This window comes from Protomyctophum parallelum (genome assembly GCF_964188405.1).
Source record: "Protomyctophum parallelum genome assembly, chromosome: 9".
In the NCBI taxonomy this organism is placed as follows: Eukaryota; Metazoa; Chordata; class Actinopteri; order Myctophiformes; family Myctophidae; genus Protomyctophum; species Protomyctophum parallelum.
This window is the reverse complement of record NC_139706.1, coordinates 20,402,908-20,430,859: the sequence shown is the minus strand read 5'-3', so window position 1 is coordinate 20,430,859 and position 27,952 is coordinate 20,402,908. Positions and strand designations below refer to the sequence as shown.

The following is a 27,952-nucleotide window of genomic DNA, read 5'->3' as shown; positions in this document are numbered from 1 at the left end:
CTTTTTGGGTCCGGTCCAGCGCCACAACAGGCCATTATATGAACTACCGATTTCAAATGAGGCTTCACGAAATATCTGGCTGACTGCCCCCCTGTAACGAACACGACTTTTTCCGACGAAAATAGAAAATGTTCTTGTTTGATAAATACGTGTGAACGGGATTTTAGGCAGAAAAGAGATAAAACGGGGCTATGATTAGTGACGTTACACAATGTTTCGTGTAAAGTGAACAATATCGCAAAAATATAAATGTCATTATCCCAGATAGCTCTGGACTGCGCCACGCTCTAGTACTAAGGTGTTTTATTTCCCTGTGTGAATGTGGGGAGTGATTGTCATAAACATAATATTTCAATTCCGTTCAACTCAAATGACCTTTTTATTGGCACGGGAAAACACTAATAAATAAATAAAAAACGAAGAAACAATGTACAATTTGAAGGGAATACAGCAATGTGTAAACGTGTCACATTGTAACTTGGAAAGACTGGCTTGTTGGCTTGCAAAACCTAAAATGTTAATTTGCTGGGTTTTTTGCTGCAGTCTGCAATCTGCACTTAATCAATATTGATTAAAATATATACACAGTATTATAAGACAACTAGACATGTTACGCCAAAATATACATTCTTATTTTAATATCAAACCAATCTTTTGGCAATTATAATAATATGGCTGCCTTCAGTTAGAGGGATAAATTACCCGTGGCTCTGTACGCACGCGCGTTAAGGTAGGAAGCAGCGGCGGCACCATTTTGCTGCTCGGACATCAACGTCAATAGCTCAGGGCTAAACAGGTAGCTTAGCTCAGAGAACACAACGTGTGTTTTTTACTGTGAATAACAACAAACCCGCGCATATTTATCTTATATTTATAGGTTATCGAACGTTTGATGGACGTAGGGGAAGACTTCATGTCCGGCAACCAGTCAGGTGAGAAAGAACAACTCGATTAGAAACCGGCTAACTAACAAACACAACAGTGCCCCCCTACATGTTTAATGATGTTTATCGTTTAACAACATGTATTGAACATTATGTTTACGCGGTGAGAGCATGTTTAAATTATCTTCCACAGTGCCACCGGGTAGAGTTTTGCCTTTTTGTAGTTTTGTACTACTTCTTGGTTCTGTTGTAGCCCCGTTTGGAACCTCACTTGCTAGTTGTGTTGTGGGTTACGACATTTGCCTAAATAGATGATCTACATTCTACAATAAGCTCGCAACGTATTTTTTCGTGTGGCGATATTTGATATTGTGACAATTCATTATGAAGTGTTTATTGAGCGACTGGACAGAGTGTATGACGCAGGCTCGTAAGCAGTGAACATATTTTAGCTGATCATCCGTCAGTTCGTCACAACGTGCATTGCTAAAAGGAACGGACCATATATATATATATTTATACTAGGTCAGGGACTAGCTCTGGTCCATAGCTCTAATGTGTTTCATGTATGGATCAGAGCTAGTCAGGGTCAGGGACCATTATTGGAGTAGAAGCAATTCTAATTAGACTTTCAGTCTGAAATCTGACTGAAATCTGAAGTAGGTTATATTGATATCAATGATGCCATATTGCCATATTTAAGGCATTGCACCCCTACCATGAAATGTTCTATGAGCATGGCCTGGCTGTAAACAAGTTCTTGAGCTTAGTCCAGTTACCCTGGGTAAACATAGTACCTTTCCTAGTTTCCTTTCCATTAGTGATTATCTGCCGCTTATCCATCCTGATTTGTTAGTTTCATGTTTCAGTGTGGGGAAAAAAAGAGTAGCTGGTACTACTAAGGATTTAATTTGTTGTTGTCACTGTGTAGGAACAGTATCAAATGTATAACATTTTAAATTGATTTCAATCAATGTATAGGTATTTATTAGAAGTGTGTGTGATTGTCTCCACCAGGCCGAAGGCATGGGGAGAGAGTATGTTTTGCACTCCGTCCGTCCGTCCGTGTGTCCGTCCGTCCGTCCGTTAGAAGCTAATCTCGGCCACCGTTAACCCGGTCGATGCCACATTTTGCACACACACTCCCTGGATGCCAACGATGAACCTCTGCCCCAAAATTTCCAGAACGGCCTGTTATAGCGCCACCAGGAGGCCGCTTTGTGCAAAACAAGTTTTTGCACAGTACACCTACAGATTTTGTCCAAAAATCCCGCAAATCGTTACACAGTATCTCCATAGTCATGTGCTCAAGACGGATGTGTCTGATATTTCATATTCCATCCTAATTGGCTAACATTGGCTTTCAAATTTTGCAGGATTGGCCTGTTTTGAACAAAAAACCTCAAATCATGAACGCAGCATGCAATTTCACGTGAAATCTTTCACGCACTTTCCTACTAGGCTGAGGAATATAGCCCACCCATTTCACATTGCCCTGTTATAGCGCCACCAACAGGTGGATTGTGCATGCGTGCCATCAACACGGATCTGCACCATTTCCCATATTCCATCCTGATTGGCAAAGATTGGAACAAACAAACAAAAAACATGTTTATATTACTCCTAAATATTCCTATCCTCCTGGTGGAGACCTGTGCCCAGAAGGGCACTTTTTCTAGTTTTGACTGCGTTTGTCTGGAGCCAATCTTGCAAACCACTGTACCGATACATACCAAATTGTTTGTATGCTGCCAGTAAGCCCCCCCCCCCCCTCCCATCTTTATACAATGTTTTTTATTATTTAACTTTAATTTTATAATGGAAATAAATCGGGCTGAACCCCTGCCAAACTTGGAATAATACTTACTTGATAGGTTAGTCATAGATGACTAACATCATAGGTTGGCCACAGTATTTGTGCACACTGCACAGCCACATGCCTTGTAAACCAGCCTTGTGGTTAGAGTGTCTGCCCTGACTGGGAGGTTGGGGTTCAATCCAAAGTCATACCAAAGGCTCTAAAAATGGGACCCAGTGCCTCCCTGATTGACACTCTGCATCAAGGGTTGGATTGGGGTTATGTCCCTTGACATACTAGCAGGGGGTGTACTTGTACATCAAGCTGCCTCACACTACAGAAACAAGAGCTAGGCTCCTGCCCTATGGGCCTCATGCAATGTCTTTACGGAACCTTTACCTCCGATACCATGAAAACATCAGTCTCAGACTCTAAACAGACGTGCTACTAGTGGTGGGAACTATGAATCGATATGGCAATATCGATATATACTCCAGATGATATGTGTCTCGAATGGGGCTGGGAAGGCTTCTGATTGGATAGGGGCAGGCATATATGTTTACGTCTTTGTATTTTTTTTCACGCTTTGAGCAGTGCGGGTCCCCTTCTCTGCTGGGAAGGTGATCATCTCGTTGTACTTTATTAAATGTCTGATTTGGTATGAAAATAGGCAGCACGGCCAGGGCACGCAACACACTGATTATATTGTATCAAGGCATAATGTTGCTTGCTTACCTTGCGATCATTACGATAGTCTCTCTAGAAGCGTTAATATTCCGGGCGAGAGGCATGTTTAAGTCAGAAATGAAGACAGAAATTTAGCCACCTGGTCAAAAGTTCAAAACCACGGAGAGCTCCCTAGATTATGAGCGGCAAGCCTTTATTTCTGATCCGTAAACCAAGGAAGCTCTGAGAAGGAAGAGAAGTGGTCACGTGACTGGGCTGCGCCATGACACTTTCACGGACACTTTCATGTGAGCCAAACTCACACCGGAAGTGCAATGAATACATGGCAGTGAATGTAGCCGGCTGGACCAGCTCATAACACACATTATTTATGAACAATTGAGACCTTTTGTAAAGTAATCACTTCTGGAAAATAACAGAAGACATGTAACACATTATTGTCTGCTGTGTTGCTATTCGATGTGCACACTGTGTAATTTCTATAGATGTATGGTATCTAAAGAGCACAAAGTACCTTTCTGAACGCAGAAAGTATCGCGAGACTTCCCACGTGTCTGGCAGCCAAATATCGCGATACGTCGGAGCCAGAAACGATAACTGCTGCTGTTTAGATCCTCAGATAAAATTATATACTGTGCACTCTGTGCACATCGAAAAGTAAGTGATTAGAAAACAACCTGTGATATGTCTTCTGTTGTTTTCTACAATTAACTTAAATCCGAATGAGTGTATACATGAGTAAAAAAAAAATCAATCACATTAAACACCGGGATAATCCGGTCAGTTACATCAGAATGGTTTTTAAATCGCATTGAGCATTTTCATTCGGATTTAAGTTTTTGTAGGTGTTTACATGACAGGATTTAACTTTTATTCTGAATTAAAAGGGGATTTGAGTCCTCATGTAAACGTACTCAAGTAACTGGGGGAGCCCGGGATTTACCTTGTGGTTCGTATCTCCGGTCACTCTACCCCTGATCCACTGCCTCCTACTGTAACTCTGGGGTTCAACCGGGAACACATGACGCTTGAAAACAAAAAAAATTACATGGAATTTCTTAGGAAATTATGTTATTTTTGAAACAAAATTAAGGGAATACGGGATATCAAATGCGGTCACAGACACACATTAGTCTCACTCCACAAATGAACAGTGAAAAAGAAAGACTGCTTTCATATTTGACTGGACTAGTGGACTTCATTATGATTTTTTCTTTTTTGGTATATATTGTGATCATGTTGTACTCACCACTCAGGGAGTCCTTGACTCCTTGGTGGGGAAAAAGCAAGCTTGTCTTGCTCTTAATGCTTGCCCCTGGCCTGAAGAAATAAAGGTGTGTTTTATATATATATATATATATATATATAGATAATGTATTATTCTTTTTGTTTTGCTATGTCATATTCTGTTAGATGATGGTGGTGGGACCCCGGTTCAGGATGAGCATCCAGCTTCAGATGAGGACATGAGAAGTGACAAGCATCACTCAGAGGTCAGTCCTGCCTGACACACATACATACCCGAATATCATTTTAATTACCGTAACAATAAGACTATTCTTTCTTTTCATTCTATTGTCATAATGTCATTACAAAGAGCCTCCAGTTTCATCCTGATTCACCATCACCCATCCAACCTAAACACACAGTGGTGCAGTTCTGTCTGGCCAGTTTTCCTACATCATTAGTCCCATTGATATGATATGATATAGTACTTTATTATCAGTTTGCACTGAAATTTGTCTTGTGACCCAAGAAAAGAAAATTACAAACATACAAACATAAAGGCAAGTAATTTCAATCAATCAAGATTAAAACGTATTAGGATGGGTTCAACAGAATTCATATTTAGAAGCATCTTCCATAAACCCTAATCATTATGGGTTCCCACTGTGTCACGGATTGTGAGTTTCAGTAGTGAGATTAGTTTTTGATTTAATCTCCATATTCCCTAGATTATCATCATATCGTCTGTCGGGTGGAAACCTCATCTGTCAAACTTGTTAAAATATGATGATCAAGTAGGGCATTCATTTACCAAAAAAACAAACACAAAATGTTAGAATATGGAAATGGGAGGTTTCTGCCCAACGGCAACAAAATGATGATGATTATTATTTATAATTCCTTCCATCAACTAACCTGTGTGTAGGATGAGGACGGCATTGGCGGTCTTCATCGCATGGAGACCAACGACTCAGACAACGAGGAGGGGCCCGGAGGAGGAGCGAGACAAGTCCAGGACAGCGACTCTGAGCAGGACGACGACGCTCCCACTCCTCCCAGAAGGGCCCACAGCAGCAACCACTCTGACTCAGACCAGGACGAGGCTCCCAGCAGGGGACGCAACGTCCACTCTGACTCTGACGAGGAGGTGGTACCAAGGGGCCACAGGCATCACAGTGACTCGGAGGAGGAGGTGGCCCCCAGGGGGAAAAGCCACCATTCTGACTCTGAGGAGGAGGTGGCCCCCAGGGGCAAAAGCCACCGTTCTGACTCTGAGGAGGAGGTGGCCCCCAGGGGCAAAAGCCACCGTTCTGACTCTGAGGAGGAGGTGGCCCCCAGGGGCAAAAGCCACCGTTCTGACTCTGAGGAGGAGGTGGCCCCCAGGGGCAAAAGCCACAATTCTGACTCAGAGGAGGAGGAGGCGCGCCCCCCTAGGCGCCACAGCACTGACTCTGAACAGGAAGAGGAGGCCCCCACTAGGGGCCGTCACACCGACAAGGACGAGTCGTCGTCTCCGGTCAAACACACAGCCAGCGCCTCCCCGTCCCCAGAAAAACAGGAAAAAACAGCAGGAGCCAGCAGATCAGACGACGAGGAGACTCCTCCTGTCAGACCGAGGAGGAAGAGCTCCTCAGACATGGAGGAGGAAGAGGAGGCCGTTGGGGAGAAGAAGAAGAAGACGGCCGCTGTCACAGACAGCGGCTCTGAGAAGGAGGAAGGGGCGACAAGGAGGAAGAGGACAATGTCTGACAGTGACTCTGACACGGAGAAAGCCAAGGACGATGCAAAGAGACATTCTGACCAGGAGGAGGAGTCGGGGCCTGGGGAGAAACGAGGAGGGAAGTGGAAGGCTGTGATGCAGTCAGACAGCGAGGATGAGGCGGGAGGCAAGGCGAAGGCTGGCAGTGATGCTGAGCAGGAGGAGAAGAAGGGAGCGAGTGACGACGATGATGAAGATAAACCAGGTACACTTTTAGTTCAAATTGCACTTGGGCTGATGTCTTGGGGCTGTTTAATATTGAATGTTTCCTCTTTGGTACCATAATGAGTATTTATAATCTTGACCTGATATCTTCAGTAGTCGAATAGAAATTGATAATCCCCCAAAAAATCCCCCCCCCCCCCCAGTTTGAAGTGAAACAGGTCTCAGAGAGTCACTCTTTCAGTACACAAACGAACGCATGCAACAAAGCATATTTTGCTTTTGGTTATGAAAGAAAAAAGGTTTTGTTCAGAGACAAGTAGACTGGGCAGCTGGGCTAGTGACCTGATTACCAAACGGCCTCTTTAGTCTTTATCCACTGAGCTATTGTGTGGCTGCCCTTTAAAATAGTTGACACGAGCATGTCAATGATTACCCAGTGTATTTATGAGCATAAATATACTGGTCCAGATAATGTTCCTGTTTAGTTTGTGTCATTAACTACAGTAAAGTTCTCTTTAACACTGATATGTCTGATAGTTCTGTGATCACAGCTTTAGAATTACAGTCCAGTAAATCACTCTTTTCTCCATGACACACCTACACTGACAAAATAAGATTACATAACGCACATCCTCCGGTCTTGGTGCTGAGCCAAACTATTGAACCATATAGACGAAAGCAACGGATCGCAACTCAAGTTACTTGAGAAAGACCTAAACTGGACGAAACGTATGTCCTGCCTTCTGTGTTCGTGAATGAAAGTAACCTGGAGCAGCATTACAAAGTGTGTTGCGAGCCCTTGCTACACCTAAACTAACATGGTCTAAAAATAGAATTTTGTGTCACTCTCTGTCCAGTAAAGCGGAAGAAGGCCATTCTGTCAGACAGCGAGGATGATGACGACAAGACTAACAAACCAGGTAAGACTTGACACAGGCCCTCTTAGGGGCCGTTCACACCTAAGACACAGCTGTCTCCTCTGTGTGTCCTGTGTCGCAAGCTCGCAATTCATTTCCAATGGTAGTCACATGGTTTGACGAGACAACCTTGTTGCATGAGGGGGAGGAGGGCAGAAGACAGCCATGTGGCCACCCCTTAGCCACCTAAAATTACAGCAAACCACAGACTTGTGTGTCTAAAGAATTCCTTTGAACTGTTACTTTTCAGGATTGAAATTCAAAAATGGCAAAAGTGGCATATCGACACACTCAAACCGTGTCGGTGTGAATGTAATGCACAATGATTGTGATGCCCAAGGCGCTATATAAATTCAAGAAGATAAACAGCCTCAAGTTTGTCTGGGTTTCTGTCTTTAGAGAAAACCTTTATTGATCCTGCTGGGGAAAGACTGTACAGCAGATTACAGGGCAAGTGAAGAAGTATTAGAAGTAGTAGATACAGCATGATGTAGAGACGCTACAGTGAAAGCAACACCATCAGTAAGGTGGCTAAAAGAATAGGGTTTGAGTTAAAAAAAAATATATTGTTTTTAAGCAAACATTTTTACAATATATAAGATGCAATATTGTCTGTCTGTGGCATGTCCAGCAATGAAGCGGATCAGAGCAGTGTCAGACAGTGACGGAGGCTCAGAAGGAGGCCCTGACAAGAGCATGGCGGCCAAGCTGAGAGAGTTGGGCTCTGACAGCGAGGAGGCGGACGAGGCGAGGATGAACGCTGCCGACGCCGAGAACAAAGACGAGAAGACACTGTTTGGCAGCGACAGTGAGTCAGGTGGAGAAGACGGAGAAGAGTGAGTACTAGTAGTGTTACTGATGTCATGTTTGTTTGTTTGTTGTTTTGTTGTTTACAGTTGTTTACTGTGTTTTATCTGATCTATCGGCCACTATTTGAGCTTTTTGACACCAAGCCGATACAGTGGAGGAAATAATTATTTGACCCCCTACTGATTTTGTAAATTTGCCCTAATACAAAGAAATGAGCGGCCTATAACTTTTATGGTACTTTTATGTTAACAGATAGAGACAGAATATCAACAAAAAAGTCCAGAAAAAAACATTATATAAAGGTTATAAATTAAATTCCATTTGATCAGGTGAAATAAGTATTTGATCCCCAAGCACATCATGACTTAGTACTTGGTGAGAAGCCCTTGTTGGCAAGCACAGAAGTCAGACGTTTCTTGTAGTTGGTCACCAGGTTTGCACACACCTCAGGAGGAATTTTGGTCCACTCCTTTTTACAGATCCTCTCCAAATCCTGAAGGTTTCGAGGCTGTCGCTTGGCAACTCGAAGCTTCAGCTCCCTCCACAGATTTTCTATGGGATTAAGGTTTGGAGACTGGCTAGGCCACTCCATGACCTTAATGTGCTTCTTCTTGAGCCACTCCTTTGTTGCCTTGGCCGTATGTTTTGGGTCGTTGTCATTCTGGAAGACCCATCCATGACCCATCTTCAGTGCTCTGGTTGAGGGAAGGACGTTCTTGTCCAAAATCTTACCGTACATGGCCCCGTCCATCAACCCCACAACGCGGTGAAGTTGTCCTGTACCCTTAGCAGAGAAACACCCCCAAAGCATAATATTCCCACCTCCATGCTTGACGGTAGGGATGGTGTTCTGGGGTTTGTATTCAGCATTCCTCTCCCTCCAAACACGACGAGTCGAGTTGATGCCAAAGAGTTCAATTTTGGTCTCATCTGACCACATCACCTTCTCCCAAGCCTTCTCAGAATCATTTAGGTGTTCATTGGCAAACTTCAGACGGGCCTGTACATGTGTCTTCTTGAGCAGGGGGACCTTGCGGGCACTTCAGGATTTCAATCCATTACGGCGTAATGTGTTTCCAATGGTTTTCATCCCCACCGTCAAGCATGGAGGTGGGAATATTATGCTTTGGGGGTGTTTCTCTGCCACGGGTACAGGACAACTTCACCGCATTGTGGGGTTGATGGACGGGGCCATGTACGGTAAGATTTTGGACAAGAACCTCCTTCCCTCAACCAGAGCACTGAAGATGGGTCATGGATGGGTCTTCCAGTATGACAACGACCCAAAACAGTGGAGGGAGCTGAAGCTTCGAGTTGCCAAGCGACAGCCTCGAAACCTTCAGGATTTGGAGAGGATCTGTAAAAAGGAGTGGACCAAAATTCCTCCTGAGGTGTGTGCAAACCTGGTGACCAACTACAAGAAACATCTGACTTCTGTGCTTGCCAACAAGGGTTTCTCACCAAGTACTAAGTCATGATGTGCTTGGGGATCAAATACTTATTTCACCTGATCAAATGGAATTTAATTTATAACCTTTATATAATGTTTATTTCTGGACTTTTTTGTTGATAATCTGTCTCTATCTGTTAACATAAAAGTACCATAAAAATTATAGGCCGCTCATTTCTTTGTATTAGGGCAAATTTACAAAATCAGCAGGGGGTCAAATAATTATTTCCTCCACTGTATATGCCGCACTTCTAAAATCCCTTTTCAACCTAGTGTCCTTATTCTGGACATTTTTAAAAAACTTTTTTGAAACACAAAAAAGCAGATATACAAGCTCTCAACACCTGCTTTATCCCCCTAATCAATACAATTTGCGGGTCCTTGAGTGTCGTGGCATTGGCTGCACCCTAGTGGCGAAAGAAGGTCGTTTTTTAATTTTCCCTCCAAACCTCTTGTACATCTTTTATTTGTTTGATTAGTAACACTGTAACAGTGTTAGGGATATATAATAAAGTTTAGAATCTTGACTGTTGCTAGAGCCTAGCCAATGCCAGATTTCTTTAGTCCTAGACCTAGCCGGGCAATTGTCTTTGTATTTTTGTGTATTATATTCATATTACACATCGGCTATATAATTGCCGATATCAATGTCATCAAAACATTAAAATAATGTCTATATATATATATATATATATATATATATATATATCGTTCCGGCTCTTGTTATTACTGCTGGTACTACTCAGGATCGTGAGTCCACCACTTCCAAACAAAGCAAATGTTCCACTTTCAGTGCAGCAGCCGCCAGGGCACGAGCTAAAGCTGCCAAAGTGCGTGCTGCCTTCTTTCAGAGAGAAGCGGAATTAATGGTTCAAGGGGCTGAAATGAAACTCAAAAGGGCTCGTATAGCTGCCGAGTTATCTTCACTACAGTATGAAAGAGACGCCGCAGCAGCCGAGGCAGAGGCTAAAGTTCTAGAGGCGGCAGCGGACGCTGAAAACGGAGAGGGCAGTAAGATGGACATGGAGGACACAACTAAAACTGCCATAGAACGCACACAAGCTTATGTCCAACATCACTCTCAGCAGCCTCCTAGTCTCACAGAACGTCCACAGCAGTCTCCTGGGGTGGAGGAACCCCCATGGCTTCAACCTTACACACCATTACTTCCTTTCATTCATCCCACTGTAGACTCCCATTCAAACAGAGACCATGACTCAACATCTTCAAGCAGAGAGAGACAACATGTCGACTCCAGAGCGGATCGGGACAGCAACGGTCATGGTGGCAATGCGGCTCAGCAGCTGAGCGAACCGCGAACAACGTCCTCCCTTATGTAAGGCTGCATACAGGCCATCCCTCTTTTACAAAGCCCAACAGCGACAGACACTTTGCAGCTCTGCATCCTGGACCACCACCTTGGAACGCAGAAGGCCCAACCGAGAATGGCGGGGAGGATGATGGAGACACAGATCCGCCAACAGTCACCTCAGCATGCACCAACGTCGGAGACCAGAGCTCCAGGTCCTGTTCCAAAGTTTGCCTGGTGAAGGTCTATCCCAAAGCTCACCCAGACAAAGCAGCAAAGGTCTACGACCTTTTCAAACTCACCGGATCGAACTCTCCATACACCCTCCGCACATGTTCTGGGGTTACGGAGACATATGGGAGAAGAGCTACAAGATTCACAGCAGAATCCTTGGACGGAGAAGACGGATGTCCATCCTTCTTAACTCCATGCTCAACTCAGCTTCAAGTCAAGGAGACTTTCATCACCACAGCGGAAGTCAAGGTCCAGACGGCCGCAACCTTCAGCTCCACAGCGGACAGACAGACTCCTCGTCGACCATCACAACTTCCAGCCAAGCAAGCTACACTTCAGGCGTACTTGTCAACCCGGTCAGCAGCCACATGGAACCAACGGTCACAGCAGTCTGCAGCACATCTGGATCACTGTCCACAGTATCGGTCACCCCTCCAAATGTGACAGCCCATGTTCAGCCTCTCTGTAGCCCCTTGTCACACTCTGCGTCTGCGCTTCGAAACGACACAGAGTCATTCCTGGAGCTACCACCTCAGGCTCCTACACTGCTTCACAAAAGGTCAGCATCAGTCCGTATCAACCCTTGGTCTGAGACCAGCTCTCACTATGATACCTCGACACAGAGAAGCATTGCCATACCGCCTTCTGGTCCTCTCTTCAGCCCAACCATCCCACCTCCTGCAGACAAGAATCTCCTGCAGCTCTTCGGGAAGGTTGCCGACCAGCCAGAGTATCTGTCTGCTATTAGGGCAGCATCCCCTACTCCCCACTCAAAACACAGTCCCTCACACCTCACTTCTGAGACCCAAGACACCCCCTTTCTCATGTCACTTGTCACCATACTGACTCGCCAGTTGTATGCCCCCCTGCCCTCTCCAGAGACATTCGACCGCGGAGGTTTCCACCGGCAGCGGTGGAGACAGGTACATTGTCTCGCCAACTATGAGAATGGACTGTCGCAAGAGTACCTTCCAAAGGTCCACTGTCCTGGTCAAAAGGCCTGTCTTCCTTATTTCAGTCAAGGTTCTGGACTCACTTTAGCTACCTCTAGCTTTAGGAGAGTAATGCAATGTTTCATTTATCGTTTGTTTAGTTAGTGGCATTTGATAACAAATACCAGGCGAGGAGTGTCATGTTCTATTTCAGAACATACTGGACTTTTCTGTGTTTTTGCGCCCTCTGGTGGACACTACTTAAATCTGCGTTTCCAAGCAAACTAGTTCATTCACAAGCATTGATTGATTGATTGATTGAAATATTTATTAACAGTTTGCAGAATTTACAGTACATTTCAAGCACAAACTCAATACAAAGACTGTTAACTGTGAGTGGACGACCCAATTAAGCATTACACTTGTTTACAACAGGGTCCATATTGTTCAATTCATCAAAACATTTAGAGACATACAAATAGACATTTCTATGTAGCTAAAGAACAGAACAGGAATTCATCATATAGGAAGCAAAAAGGGAAAAGATACATTTACAGTGAGGGGAAATGGGGAGGGGGGGGGGGGATTCAGATTTTAGAGGCCAGTTTCGAATTGCAGCCATCCGTAGGTGCCCTTTGAGAGCGGTTTTGAAGGAGTCAAGGGATTCACATGTCTTAATGACTGTTGGTAGGGCGTTCCACATTTTGGTGGCATAGGAGCGAAAAGAATTTAGTCCCTTGTTTGTGCCGAATCTGGGTTGTACATGGTTTGTTGCACTCCCTCTGGTGTTGTGGGTGTGGACTTCGTTTACATTAAGGAAGTATTTAGACAGGTACATGGGTATCTTGGTGGTGTAACGAATCTTGTGGACCAGACCCATTGCAAGATGCTGTACTCTGTCGTCGACCCTAAGCCATCCCAGCCTGTCAAAGTGGGAAGGGGTGAGGGGGGTGAGGCCAAATAGGAGCCTGACCAGTTTGTTTTGGGAGGTCTGGAGCCTTGTTTTAAGGGCCTTTGAGGTGCTGTGGTACCAAGAGGTGGATGCATAGTCAAAGAAACCTTGTACGAGGTCTCCTGTTAAGGTCTTCAAGGTGTTTTTGCTGACCAGTGAGGAGATCCTGTAAAGGAATCTTGTTCTTTGATTGACTTTTTTGATTACGTTGGTGGCCATTTTATCACCGGAAAGATTGCCCTCCAGGATGGAACCTAGGTAGGTAATTTGATCTTTTCGTGTGATAATATTGTCACCCACTCTAACCAAGAAGCCATCTGCCTTGCTGAGATTACTATTTGATCCGAAGAGAATGGATTCAGTTTTTCCCAGGTGTAAGGATAGTTTATCAGCGAGCCAGGTGCAGATTCTACCGAGTTCAGAGCTGAGGGTCTTTTCAACCTGCATTTTGTTCCTGTCCGAGACCAGCAGTGCTGAGTCATCTGCGAACAGGAACAAGTTGCAGTCACAAGCTGATGTCATGTCATTAACATATATTAGGAACAGTAAAGGCCCTAGTATGCTTCCTTGTGGGACGCCACAGCTCACTGGGAGGGGAGGGGACAGTGTTCCGTTCACCTCCACCATCTGTTCTCTCCCCTCCAGATAGGATTGCATCCAGCTCACTGATGTGCTATCAAAACCAATAGCTTTAAGCTTGTTAACCAGTATGCAGTGGTTCACGGTGTCAAAAGCCTTTTGGAGGTCCAGCATGACCATGCCGCAGTATTTTCCAGCGTCCGTTTGATGTGGTCGCTCAAATAGAGGAGGCATGTGTCAGTGGAGTGGGATGTTCTGAAACCAGATTGGAACTCGTACAGCAATTTATTAGTGGCAAGACGTCATTTCATGCGGTCACACAGTTCAACTGCTAAAACAGTATTCCTTATACACTTTCTGTTCATGTCTTGGAAAGCATCGTCTGTGAGTACTATCACTGCAATATTTTCTGATGTGTACTGTACATTTTGTAGCCATGTGTTTGTTTGGATTTCCCATTTGTGTTTGGTACTGAGCCCACGTTGTTTGATCATGTTTGCTAAGCTTATACTAGTTTCAGTGTTTCTCTGTGCATTGATATGATGTGACTTTAACTTTAATAGCTTTATGCAAGCTCTATAGAGCCTTTCTGATTTTGTCAATTCATACATAGTACAGCAATTAATGATTACATTTTATGATACAGTTCATAACAATTCCTAATGCTGTTTATATTTCATGGTTCAATTCATATGGACAGTACTATTGTATTATTGTAATTCATTTCACAGTAATGTTTAGTGTTGTAAAAACAGGTTAAAAACTATTTGCATTTTATATAGTAATTTCATGTCATTTAAAAGTGATAGTCTACTGTCTCTAATGCATAATGCTTGTAGACATTGTAGCTGTATGTTTTATGCTGTTTATTATTTCTTTGAATGTTTGTACAATTAGGCATTATTTAATTAGTGCTTCTTTTGTGTCATTATGTTTCAGTTTTACATCATGGTTTTGGAGAAGAAGTAAAAGCCCCTTCAAAACTTTACTCTGCCTCTGACCATCTCTCAAGTCAAGTGTTAGCTGTCTGTTTATTTGTGTACCCTCCACACACATTGAGAACAGAACAGACTGGTTGTTTTCTACTGAGTTGTTGATGGACACTAGTGACTGGTTGTTTTCTACTGAGTTGTTGGTGGACACTAGTGACTGGTTGTTTTCTACTGAGTTGTTGGTGGACACTAGTGACTGGTTGTTTTCTCAACAGGAAGATGATCGCAGACATCTTTGGAGAGTCTGGTGATGAGGAAGAGGAGTTTACAGTAAGTATAATATACATCACTGGTTCTATCACTGGCTATTCAAAAATAGCTCAGAGTGCAGTACTAAACTAGAACTGCACTCTGTCGAGTGCATACTTGCTTGTTGCACACTAGTAGGCCATAAATGGCCAACTAGTGCGCAAGCAGAGCGCGCAAGTCCTTTCGACCGCTGTAAACTGTCAAATCTCAGTATCTCTGTGAAGGAACGTTTGAAATGTATAATTTTTAACTATTTGCTACCTACCTACTTTATGCATATAAACACCTAGTATTATTAAGTATGATTCAAGTTTCTATCTATATAAGTTTGGGTGAAGAGCTAGTCATACATTTACACACCACGTACTCTGGTCCCAGCAGATCAGGCACAACTTGCTATTTTATTTTTAATGATTATGTATATAGTATATGTATGACTAGCTCTAAATGATGACGTAAGAAATATGGTCATTTGTGGTCGTTTGGTCCCAGCAAAGCAGGCATATACTATATAGGCATATACTATATATAGTATATATATAGTATATAGGCATATACTGTATATAGTATATAGGCATATACTATATACGTATACATATATACTATATAGAGTGTGTAGTTGTAAGTTGATTAGCGGTATACTGTGGTTACTTTGCGCCAAAAACCGTGACAGCTGTCCCGCCATTTGATGTTTATGCAAGAAAACAGCAAATCTGTGTCTGGTTTGCTGGGACCAAACGACCACAAATGACCATATTTCTTACGTCATCATTAAGAGCTAGTCATACATATACACACCACGTACTCTGGTCCCAGCAGATCAGGCACAATTTGCTATTTTATTTTTACTGATTATGTATATAGTATATGTATGACTAGCTCTAAATGATGACGTAAGAAATATATATAGTATATAGGCATATACTATATACGTATACATATATACTCTATACTGTATAAAGTGTGTAGTTGTAAGTTGATTAGCGGTATACTGTGGTTACTTTGCGCCAAAAACCGTGACAGCTGTCCCGCCATTTGATGTTTATGCAAGAAAACAGCTAATCTGTGCCTGGTTTGCTGGGACCAAATGACCACAAATGACCATATTTCTTACGTCATCATTAAGAGCTAGTCATACATATACACACCACGTACTCTGGTCCCAGCAGATCAGGCACAATTTGCTATTTTATTTTTACTGATTATGTATATAGTATACGTATGACTAGCTCTAAATGATGACGTAAGAAATATGGTCATTTGGTCCCAGCAAAACAGGCACAGATTTGATGTTTTTCTGCATAAACATCGAATGGCGGGACAGCTGTCACGGCGGAATAGACTGGGCGAAAACATTACTTGCATGCTCTGCTTGCGCAAGTAATAATTTACATATAATTCTGGCGGTCCTTAAAGGACCACTTTAACCTATCTTCATATACTAGGTCCTCACTAATAAATAATAATCATGATAAAATCGCACCATCTTTTTCCTACTCAGTCTGTGTCTCATAGGAGGGTTGTGGGTAGTGCAGAAACCCGTCCACCAATGACATCATCGATGGGGAATCCAAGCTAATAGAAACTGCAGGAGTTCTATTCCTTAAAAGTTGCAATGCGAAAATGGAAGCCATCGTTCTCACGATATTACAAATCTAAACATTTTTGTGAAAAAAATATCTGCCTAACGAAGCAGATTGAGAGCACTGCTTAGAGTAGACTAGACCATAAAGTGTTACTGGTCCATTGTGATTGTAATTTGTAAGTATGGTTGTTCTGTGTGCAGGGCTTCAACCAGGAGGAACTGGAAGGAGAGAAGAAGGAGGAGGTGCCGGAACAGGTGCAGGAAGACTCCGACTCTGATGAAGGCGTGAGAGGCGGTAAAGAGTAGGTGTCTCCACACTGACCCTGGACCAGCTCAGCATCCTCTCCCTAGTTACCCGTCATCCCTTCTCACTCTTGTTCTCTATCTCTTTTTCTACCTGTAACCCTTTCTTTCTCTCTCATTCTGGCTATATACACAACATACTGAACGGTGTTCACATTAATAGTTTGACTCCATCTCCATGCATGTCAAAAATATAATATATGTTGTGTGTGTGTGTGTGTGTGTGCGCAGCATGAGCTTCATGTCAGACTTTGACCTGATGTTGGCCCGTAAGAAGGCCCAGGGTGGGAGGAGGAGGAAGCACCGAGACGGAGGAACCTTCATCAGCGACGCCGACGACGTGGTCAGCGCCATGATCATCAAGATGAACGAGGCCGCAGAGGTCAGTCAGTCCTACTCTGACCCACTGCAAGCACTGGCTCGGGACACGTTTGTCTCGGATCAATTCTTCTAGGTCACGACTTGAGTAAAAATATTCTTTTCCTACATATAAAGATATATTTTATATATATATATATATTATGTTTCTAAAGATTATTTTTTTAACGTAAAAAATATATGCAATCTTATACATAAGATCTTATTTCTCAAAACGATATGATCCCTGGTCGGGAATGTATGACAATGAAACAGTTTGACTGCTGATCACGACAAACAATAGTGACTAAAGAATTAATAGTTTTTACTTTTTGGCATTGAACATGTGAATAAAAATGCTGCTTTGCTTTTTAGGCTTTGTAATCAAAAATTGGTAAGGTGAAGAACTTAAAGAAAATATTGGTATCTAATAATCTTATTAAATATTTGTTTTAAATAGTGGACAACATGACATGATGGCTGATCTACAAGCTTACGAGTCATGTGTAAGCTTGTATATCTGCTAATTTATATATTTTTTTATTTTTAATGCATGACAATCCTTCATGGAAACCATTATTATGCTAAAATAGTAGTGATTATCTCAAATAATTAGACTATGTAATAATTGTAAATGTGGAAACCTTGTTTGTCCAACACCCAAACTGTTCCTCTTCAGGAAGAAAAAGCACCGTTCAAATATGGAGATGTACGTTTTTTGCTTGACACTTAACTTCAGGTACCGGTATGTTAAGTGTACCGTTATCTGACATTTGCTTTGGTTCCCAGGAGGACAGAACGCTCAATGCTCAGAAGAAACCAGCACTGAGGAAGTTGAGTCTGCTGCCCATCGTTGTCATGCACCTGAAGAAGTAAAGTATTATTATTAATAAATAATAGTGTATATGTTACATGTGGAAAATCAGTCGTATTGAAAAAGGTGCATTTGTCGCCGCCCGTGTTGCAAAACGCAAAATGTTGACTGTGTAGCCACAATTATGTGGCTGCTGTGCATAGACTATTGATGCTTCATCCAAACATTATCATGTTGCTGAGATTTGACGATTGTGTGTGTGTGTGTACATGCAGACAGGATCTGAAGGACACCTTCATAGACAGTGGAGTGATGACGGCCATTAGAGAGTGGATCAGTCCTCTGCCAGACAAGAGCCTCCCAGCACTACGAATCAGAAAGGAACTACTGGCGGTTCTACATGAAGTAAGAACACGGTCCTACTCCTACACCATCTCCCTCAGCTATCCTACTGCATGACTCAATTCCACTGTCACTCTCTCAGCTGTCCTACTGTCTCTCCTACACTGTCTCCTCAGCTGTCCTACTGTCTCTCCTACACTGTGTCCCTCTCAGCTGGCTTACTGTCTCTCTCCTACTCTGTCTCCCTCTCAGCTGCTCTACTGTCTCTCCTACACTGTCTCCTTCTCAGCTGCTCTACTGTCTCTCTCCTACACAGTCTCCTTCTCAGCTGCTCTCTACTGTCTCTCCTACACTGTCTCCTTCTCAGCTGTCCTACTGTCTCTCTCCTACACTGTCTCCCCCTCAGCTGTCCTACTGTCTCTCCTACACTCTCCTTCTCAGATGTCCTACTGTCTCTCTCCTACACTGTCTCCCTCTCAGCTGTCCTACTGTCTCTCCTACACTGTCTCCCTCTCAGCTTCTCTACTGTCTCTCTCCTACACTGTCTCCCTCTCAGCTGTTCTACTGTCTCTCCTACACTGTCTCCCTCTCAGCTGTCCTGTCTGAGACTACTGTTTCTCTTCCACTGGCTCCCTCTCAGCTGTCCTTCTCTCCATCTCCTACCTTACACGGTCTCCCTCTCAGCTGTCCTACTGTCATAGCCTGGTTAATAAACCAGACTAATATCGCACGGACCGCAGGATATTAGTCTGGGGAGGCTCCGCTTGGATTTCATTTCCAGGGAAACATTTTCTATTTGACGCAATTGGTCAGAGCTACTGTCAGTCAAAGGTCTCAAGCATTGAAAGTCACTGTACCAAAGCCCGCCCATATTGCATACCGTGTCCCGATTGGCCGCCCACATTCTCTGGTGTAGGAAATTGGCGTACAATTGAGCCTCCAGACCGAAATCCGCCGGCAGGCAATTTATTTTTGCCAACGGCTGATTCGGTCTGGTTTATTAACCAGGCTACTACTGTCTCTCTTCCACTGTCTCTCTCAGCTGTCCTACTGTCTCTCTTCCACTGTCTCTCTCAGCTGTCCTACTGTCTCTCTTCCACTGTCTCTCTCAGCTGTCCTACTGTCTCTCTTCCACTGTCTCTCTCAGCTGTCCTACTGTCTCTTCCACTGTCTCTCAGCTGTTCTACTGTCTGTCTCCTACAGTACACGGTCTCTCTCAGCTGTCCTTCTCTCTGTCTCCTACAGTACACGGTCTCTCTCAGCTGTTCTACTGTCTGTCTCCTACAGTACACGGTCTCTCTCTCAGCTGTCCTTCTCTCTGTCTCCTACAGTACACGGTCTCTCTCAGCTGTCCTTCTCTCTGTCTCCTACAGTACACGGTCTCTCTCAGCTGTCCTTCTGTCACTCCCTCTCAGCTGTTCTACTGTCTGCCTTCTATGCTCTCTCTCTTCCCCTCTCATCTGTAGTAATATATATATTTTAGTATTCTGTATATCAATGATGGCATGCGTTTCCTTTGCAGCTTCCCAGTGTGAGTCAGGAGACGTTGAAACACAGTGGGATTGGACGTGCCGTCATGTTCCTCTACAAACACCCCAAAGAGGCCAGAGTCAACAAAGACCTGGCTCTCAAACTCATCAGTGAGTACCTGAACATTACCTGTGTGACTCATCAGCCAGAACCTGACCCCACCCTACCCGACCCAGAATCTATTTTAATTGGTCGAGCCTCAGCAAAACGTAAAGGCAGACGGAAATGGAAGTGGGTGTGTTGGATGCAGCTCAAAGTGAACTTTACTCGGGTATATGAGCATCGCGCCTGTCACAGACATGCGCAGAGCAAGTTATGTCAGGAAACCTCAGTGCAGTTGCTGCCGGCGTTTAAAAAAAACGGGCAAAAATGACTGAAATGCAACCGAGATGTTTTGGTTCAAAGCTAGTTGGAGGGCATTAAGTAGAGTTATTCCGATACCTTTTTTTGCTCCCGTTGCATTTGTTCAGCCTAGTGTCAATTGGATGTTTTGGTACTCGGGGTCAGAGTATCGGGCCCTGTTCAGAGTATGAGTACTTGACGGTGGTATCGGCCCGAGTACCCGATACCAGTATCGGTATCGGAACAACTCTAGCATTAAGTGCACGATGACATCTTTTCAGGCATAAAAGTAATCGCCAGTAGGGCCCAGTTAGGTTTTGGACCTTAATTTTCAGGCCTGTTGAGAACTTGAATATTACCCGTTTGACTCATCAGTGAGTACCTGTTTTTTCTGTGCCTGTGCCTGGACTCTTAAGTAATATGGGCATCAGTTAGGCAATGACTTAGTCTGGTGTGACTAGTGGTGGGTATTTCTTGACCAGATAACCGTTCTTATTCCAGACGAGTGGTCACGGCCCATCTTTGGCCTGACGTCCAACTACAAAGGGATGACGAGAGAGGAGAGACAGCAGAGAGATGTCGACCAGCAGATGCCTCAGCAGAGAAGAAGAGAGTAAGCCTACAACCTAGAAGCTAGAACCCTTTGTTGTAGTTCTGAGCTCAAATGGGAGATCACATCTCTGTCCTTACACCGTGGTAAGGATGTGAGACATGTCCATTTCTGAGCTGCAGAGCACTTTGGATATTGTTGCTGTCGGCCAGAAACCTATCAACGCTTTGTTTACTTTTTCGTAATTTTATTATCTACTTGATCATACTACAGCGTCACACACAAGCGTCAAAAGTAGCATATCTACAAACTCGAAGCAACGAATTGCGAGCTTGTAGATCTGCTCTTTTTCTGTGTTAGAATTTTGATCCTGAAAAGTAACAATTTTGGACATAGGTTTCAATCTCGTTCTCATCTATGCTCGCTTTCATCTCAGTTTTTTCGCTCCACAATTTCCCCTTAACATTATATAGCTCTCTCCCTCTATCTCTCTATCTCCTCTCTACCGTCTTTTTGATTCTTTCTCACCATCCCATTCCATCCCCCCAGTCAACCCCTGAAGGTAGCAGTAAGATCTGAGGAAACTGATGTCTTCTCTCCAACAAACAGGTTCATTGCATGGTTGCACTGCTAGTCCCGCCTCTTTGCCTGATAGGTTGAGTGGAACCTGTTGCTGTTATTGGTTGAAGGTCCAGAAGTCGGAGGATGTCAAAGTTGTTGACCTGTTAATGCAGAGTGTGTGTTGCACGAAGACACTAATGTGAATGTAGTGATCTGATTAATAGTTAATCATTACAGCCATTGATCGATTGGCTTTATAAATGCACAGTTTTGTCAGTGGTGTGTCTGATCTGACCTGGCATTCAGCTCTTCTCTGTGTAGTTAACTACCAACAAGTAGAACACTAGATCAGTGTAATTCCAATCAGCCAATAGTAACCAATCACCCAATGAGTAGAAGCATCAGATCCTAGATGAGTGACATTCAAATCGGCCAATAGCGAGCATAGACCCACAGGGCATATGCCTCGATGCTGGTGATAAAGACAACCAAGGATTCGTCAGTGATATCACTGTCATGCGACAGAATTGTTCGTACTCAACGGTGAACATACTTAATATCATAAACTGAATTCCCGGCCGCCTTCCCTCGGTGGTACTGTACATGTCCACCGGTCCGTGGACCTGGGGTTGAGAACCTCTGTTCTAGAGCACTTCTAGTGTTGGAACTTCTCTTGGGAACGGGAACCCTGCTACCCTTTCCATCTCGCCGGACAACACCACACCCTCTCTGGTTGCCATTCCATCCATTCATTTAACTCTAATTCTGTCTGTGTCGGCTGTCTGTCTCATTGAGCTTTAAAGTGGTTTTAATGTGTAAATGAAGCCTGGTATGATTTGCGTGTGTGAATCACTAACTGCTGGCAGGTTCATAGTGACTCTGTAACCGGGACGTTTAAATGCCTTGTTTCTATTGAACACTGCCCCGAAAGGCCCAATCGCTTTACAACCCAGTAACGAGTGATTGTATACCTTCACTCTGTCTCTCTCCCTAGTTCTGGAGGTCAGACTCCTCGTAGAGACCTGGAGAAGCAGCTTACTGGAGAAGAGAAGTAAGTTCATGTCCCTGACGGAACCAAAACATTCACCATAAACAATCTCTTATTGTTGTTGGTGGCAATTAACAAGTTCATAATTAGTAGTATCCCACGCTAATATGGTTTCTGCCTCGGATTCAGGTTCTTGGAAACGCCCCCCAGCCACTGCGTTAGTTTTACTGAGGTTAGGTTTAGGTATAGTTTACTGAGGTTAGGTTTAGTTATAGTTTTACTGAGGTTAAGGTTAGGGTTAGGTATAGTTTTACTGAGGTTAAGGTTAGGTTTAGGTATAGTTTTACTGAGGTTAAGGTTAGGGTTAGGTTTAGGTGTAGGCTGTCAATCACAGCGACTGGCCAGTCACAGCGCACCATTTACTCAAACCCGAGGCAGAAACCATATTGGCGTATCCCACCAGTATACATACAAGACACTTGACATTTAAATGAAAAACAAAGGTTTTCACTTGACTTTGCCCACTCTCTCTGTCTGGCTTTATTCCTCCCTCTCTTCTCCTCCACTCTTCTCTCTCTTTCTTTCTTCAGAGCGTTGAGACCAGGTGATCCAGGCTTCTGTGCCCGGGCCCGGGTTCCCATGCCGTCTAACAAAGACTATGTCGTCCGACCCAAATGGAACATAGAGGTGGAGTCTGCCAGGGTCAGTGTCTTTCAAATAACAATGTTTTGACTTACTTTTCCACATTGTTCATTCAAATGTATCCTACAGTAGTTCAAATTGAGATACCCGATATTCCGACCATTTCTTCTTTCCCGATACCTGAGCTGGTGTATCAGTTGACGATGCAGAGTACTGATCCGATACCAGTGCGTTTTTATTGTCTAGTTTGACAATACATGGTGCATAATTAAGTTCTTAGTTTAATCTATCAGTTAACAGAGGTTCCCATTTCCCAACCACCTGTATGCGTACCGGTGCTGGTCCGTGGGACATGAACCACAGATACACACGAAGACAGTGTTCCCGGCCCTGAATCTATAACCTTGCATCACCAGGATTTTTCAAACGTCCAATAGCACCCGTTAAGATACGGAATCGTCCCGTATTTGGAAACAAAAAGGCGTGTCCCGTAATGTACTGATACGAGATGCCACATTGTTCCGTATTTTAAGGTCGGGGGAATGAATATGAATGATGGGAGATATATTTCACAATTCTGCTGTTCTCCTCCAACCTCTGATCCCCTCCCGTGTTGTGAACCTGGTGTCTGAGAACGCTCTGCAGCAGCTAATTTACTCAAGATACGATCCCCCCCCACACACCCACCCTGGGATCTATTCAAACCACAACCAACTTGAAAACAATGACCGGCTACGAATTCAGAACACGAGTTGGCATAACCTTTTTTCTTTTTTAATCATACCGTTGTTATATAATGCCAGTAGTGAATGTGAAATAATACTGTTTAAATAGCAGCCAGTCAACTTCTGTATTTTGGTATATAAAGGTGTGTGGACCAAATGGTCTATTAAAGTGCATATTCTAGTATTTAGTAACCATTTGGGTAACTAGCAGTATAAGTTTGTTGACTAAGACTAAGGTTTTTGATATTTAGTTGTTTTAAGACTAGACTAACACTAAACAATTTCAGAAGACTAAATGTAAATAGGACTAAGACTAAATGATGTGTTATTCATAAGATTAAGATCTTTTCTGGCAAAATTAACATTGCATTAAGAGTACGACTAAAAGACAGACTTTATAGTCTACTACACTAAGAATAAACAATTTCAGAAGACTAAATGGAACCAAGACTAAATGGTGTGTTATTCAAAAGACATGAGCCCAAACCACACCAATGGACCGCCATGCAACTGCTTGCAAACAAACGCGAGTAGACACATGTAGTTGCAAGCAACCATCACATTGAATCACTTGGGTCGACTTGCGTTGACATGCGCCAACGTGCAACTGGAATTCTTGAATTTAAAAAGGTTGAAAATATATCGATCATCCTGATCCTGTACTAGTAAGAGTTGTTTTAGGATGCTGTGATGTGGTTGGTCCCTCTTGTTAGCCGCAAAAAAAAGGCATCAGCCGACTGGAGAAGCACAAGCGTCGCTTTCTCGAGCAGAGGAGGATACACCGTCCACAGGGAGCGGTGAAGATCAACGTGGACGGCAACCACTGGCCCCTGTAGAGGCCGCTGTTGGCCTGTAGAGGGCAGTAAGTCCCCACCCGCCCGGGCCTGCCAGTGTGCACTTATTACTGAAGCTAACTCTGCATTCTGCAACCTGTGACATGATGCATGACCTGGTGGTGTGTACCGTTTGACCCCCAACATGTATCTTAACCACATTCAACCTGGTGTCCCTTGTTATTACAGGCTTATATATATATATATTTATCTTTTTGCAGATCTATATAAGCTCACAACGCATCACATCACAACACTTTGTGAGCTTATAGATCAGCTATTTTCTCAAATTGTCGTATGACAGAGTAAATATGGCTCAAAGGGATGGTTCTCATCCTAAATGACTTGTTTTCTATCAATTACTCGCCCCATGGAAACTTTAATTCATGGATTCTTTTTTTGTTTTTGTCGCATTCCTAAGCCAATAATTTGATGACCAGCAGTGGTATATGGAGACACAAAGAGTCTCCATATGGCACCACTGCAACGGTGAATGAGAAGAAGAGCGCCATTTGGCGTAAAACCTAAAACCCAACACTTTGGGCTTTGTGTTGACAGACGTCCAAACAGACATCTTTGGCATGAATGATTTAAGTTGATAAATAAACCATTACCAAAGCATAGTGTCCTACACTAAGTGCTAACTGCATGGGCCTGCGTCTGACGGTGTGCAGTGTTGATTAGATTTGCAGTATGGTTGCTTGGTAATCGAATAGAAGGTGACTTTGTTGCTCATATAGTTTGTGATTTATTAATGATTGCTTTAATGTGTCTTGTTTACTAGCAGTTTGTATTGAACAGCGTTGCCAAATGCTTTCCACATATTGTAATATATGCATACATTTATAGATAATTCAATGTCCTTTATCCAACTGAGGACAGGAGTACCTTCTGGATATGTTTTTAATATCCATAAGCTTGCATGGTGCAGTAGTAAAGTCCCTACTCACCATTACGAGGTTGTGTGTTCGGACTGTCCGGCTTTGTGGGGTGTCTTTATGAAGAATATGACCAATTAATAATAGTAATAATAATGGATTTTATTTATAAAATTACATTCCTCAGAATCTCAAAAGTGCTACAGTAGACAAAAATATAAAACGGTAGGTAAAAAGAACATTACACAATTAAAAGCACACAAGCATCAAGGAAAACAGGATAACAGTTAACAGTCAATTGAACATGAGAGCATGGGTCAAGGAATAAAATCAGTGGGTTTGGGGGAAAGCCTTATTAAAAAGGTAGGTCTTTAGTCCTCTCTTGAAGCAGTCGATTGACTGTGGCGCTCAAGTGTGAGGGGAGGGTATTCTACAGTCCAGGGGCAGCTGTGCAGAAGGCCCCGTTACCCATGGTGCGCAGGTTGGCCGTGACGGGGTTGAGGCAGTATGAGTTTGATGAGTGGACGGTGTGGGTCCGGGGTTTCAGGGAGACTAATTCTTTGAGGTAGATGGGTGCATTACCGTGGACGCATTGGTGGGGGGGCCAGTGAAGTGAGCGGAGGATGGGTGTGATGTGTGTTCTCGTTTGCACACTCATCAGGATCCTAGCAGCGTTTTGGATGTATTGGAGCTTCTGAAGGCTCTTGCTAGGGATCCTGATGAGAAGTGCAACAGCGGGCACAAGCTTAATATCACATGTTAGTGTGTGTGTGTGTGTGTGGTATATTGGTAAGTAAGTAGTCGTGGGAGCTATGTGGCCCATAGTTGTGTAGCGTGAGGCAGCTTGATGTGTGCCCCTCCTGGACATTAGAATATGGCTGAGAGGTTTATGCACGGCAGCAGAGATATATACTGTATATAAACGTCAGTCTCTCTCACTCTGTTGCAGGGTCCATTAAAGAAAGGCATGTCACGCGTCGACAAACAGTATCGTCGTTTTCAAGACATCCGTCGCTTGACGAAGACAGGTCACGCCGTGAAGATCAGCGTGCAGGGGACCAACATGCCACTCTGAGGCCACAACGCTCAACCCTCGTTTTCCTTTTAAAGTTTTTTATTTTCTTATCTCCCACCCCCGACGGACCACTGCTAGCTGCTCTCTTGGACTGTCTGTCTGTCTCCCTGCCCACCCCAGCTCCGATCAGACAGCTGAGTATGATGTCAGATATGCAGTAAAGGGTTAAATATAGTTGCCGTCGGTCAGAAACCTTGTATATTCCCAAACCCGTTACTTTTCAGCAAAATGGTAAAACAAATACAGAAAGTATGTGTTCAAAGAGCTCTAACGTCACAAGCTCTTTTCAGTACTTTTTAATTGGTTCGATATTCGTAAAAGAAACGCTCACAGACGGAGCTAACCACTGGCCTTCCTATTTTTGGGATGAAAATATTTTCTGATTTATAAAAAGAAAATCACACCCGTGTGAACTGAGTGGTGCAACTCCCCCCCCCCCCCCCCCCACTCTCTCTCATTAGCAGGCAACAGTGCAGCACTATCGCACAACAGCGCCACTTTTGCCCCTACTGCTCACATAGATTAACACAGACATTGCTGTTCCTTGGAGTGGTTGCACCACTCAAAAAAGGTAAAGTGAAAATGCCACGACTACAAGTTCTGAATGCGTCTGTGTTTGCGTGAGATGGTCCATCTTCACTTGTCCTTTAGAAATGTCACTGTTTATCTGAGGTGAGGAGGACATGGACTCCTGCTTCTCTATGCACCTCATATTATTATTCTTGGCTGCCAGTGTGGCATAGGGTGTCTTGTTTTGACTGTTTGTGCAGGCTTAATAATCTAGGGTAGTTTTCACCGTGCAATTTTGTGACAATTTACATAGTGCATAATTAAGTTTGGGGGTTATCATCATTTAACAGAGGTTCCCAACCACTGTCACTGCTTTTGTGCGACAAGCGTCAAACTTAAAAAGCATTTAATTCATAGGAATGGCTTAAAATGTTCAAATTTGGAGACTCTATTCAGTAAGGGTTTGCTCTGCTCCATACCAAGTGAGTTAAATAATTATGGAGAAACCTTATTTTTTCTTTCGCGTAAATTAATGCCCTACTTCACACACGAATAGTAAAAAATAACCCATCTTCAAGCTCACGAGTCACGATGCCACCCGTGTCCTCTTGAACATCTGCTGATATAGCTTTTTTTTTGTTTCTTTGGAAACTTTTTTTCCTGCCGATTGTTTTTTTTCTGAAAAGTCCACTCGACAGTGACTATGTTCAAATATGTTGTGTATCAGGCAGTGAGTGGTTAACTCTGATTTGTACCAGTGAGGCTTCGATCTGTACCAGAAGGTTGTGTATTATGTGTGATACTGTGTTCCTGCACTGCACTCACTGGACTATACTTTTCATAATAAAGGGTTCTACTCATTGTTCTAATGTCCAGTTTGATTATATATAATACTTTTTAGTGTGGGGAAATGTGTCCTCTGCATTTAACCCATCCCAAGGAGCAGTGAGCAGCCACTCGTCAGTGCTCGGGG

At 43.5% G+C, this 27,952-nt stretch overlaps 1 protein-coding gene across 4 annotated transcripts; it reads left to right on the top strand.

Moving 5' to 3' along the window:
- Nucleotides 1-738: 738 nt before the first annotated feature.
- iws1 (interacts with SUPT6H, CTD assembly factor 1) lies at nucleotides 739-27,844 on the top strand. 4 transcript variants are annotated; one of them, XM_083772709.1, is made up of 17 exons: nucleotides 739-932; nucleotides 4,783-4,862; nucleotides 5,522-6,560; nucleotides 7,378-7,440; nucleotides 8,069-8,273; nucleotides 14,911-14,965; nucleotides 16,731-16,831; nucleotides 17,064-17,214; nucleotides 17,979-18,061; nucleotides 18,279-18,408; nucleotides 19,868-19,985; nucleotides 20,719-20,830; nucleotides 21,317-21,376; nucleotides 22,323-22,379; nucleotides 22,907-23,018; nucleotides 24,397-24,545; nucleotides 26,344-27,844. In XM_083772709.1, the coding sequence occupies exons 1-16, from the start codon at nucleotides 893-895 to the stop codon at nucleotides 24,517-24,519; spliced, it is 2,529 nt and encodes an 842-aa protein (XP_083628835.1). In that variant the 5' UTR covers nucleotides 739-892; the 3' UTR covers nucleotides 24,520-24,545; nucleotides 26,344-27,844. The 4 variants fall into 4 exon arrangements, with proteins under 4 accessions (XP_083628835.1, XP_083628837.1, XP_083628834.1 ...); XM_083772711.1 differs by lacking the exon at nucleotides 21,317-21,376; XM_083772708.1 differs by lacking the exon at nucleotides 24,397-24,545.
- The last annotated feature ends 108 nt before the right edge of the window (nucleotides 27,845-27,952 follow it).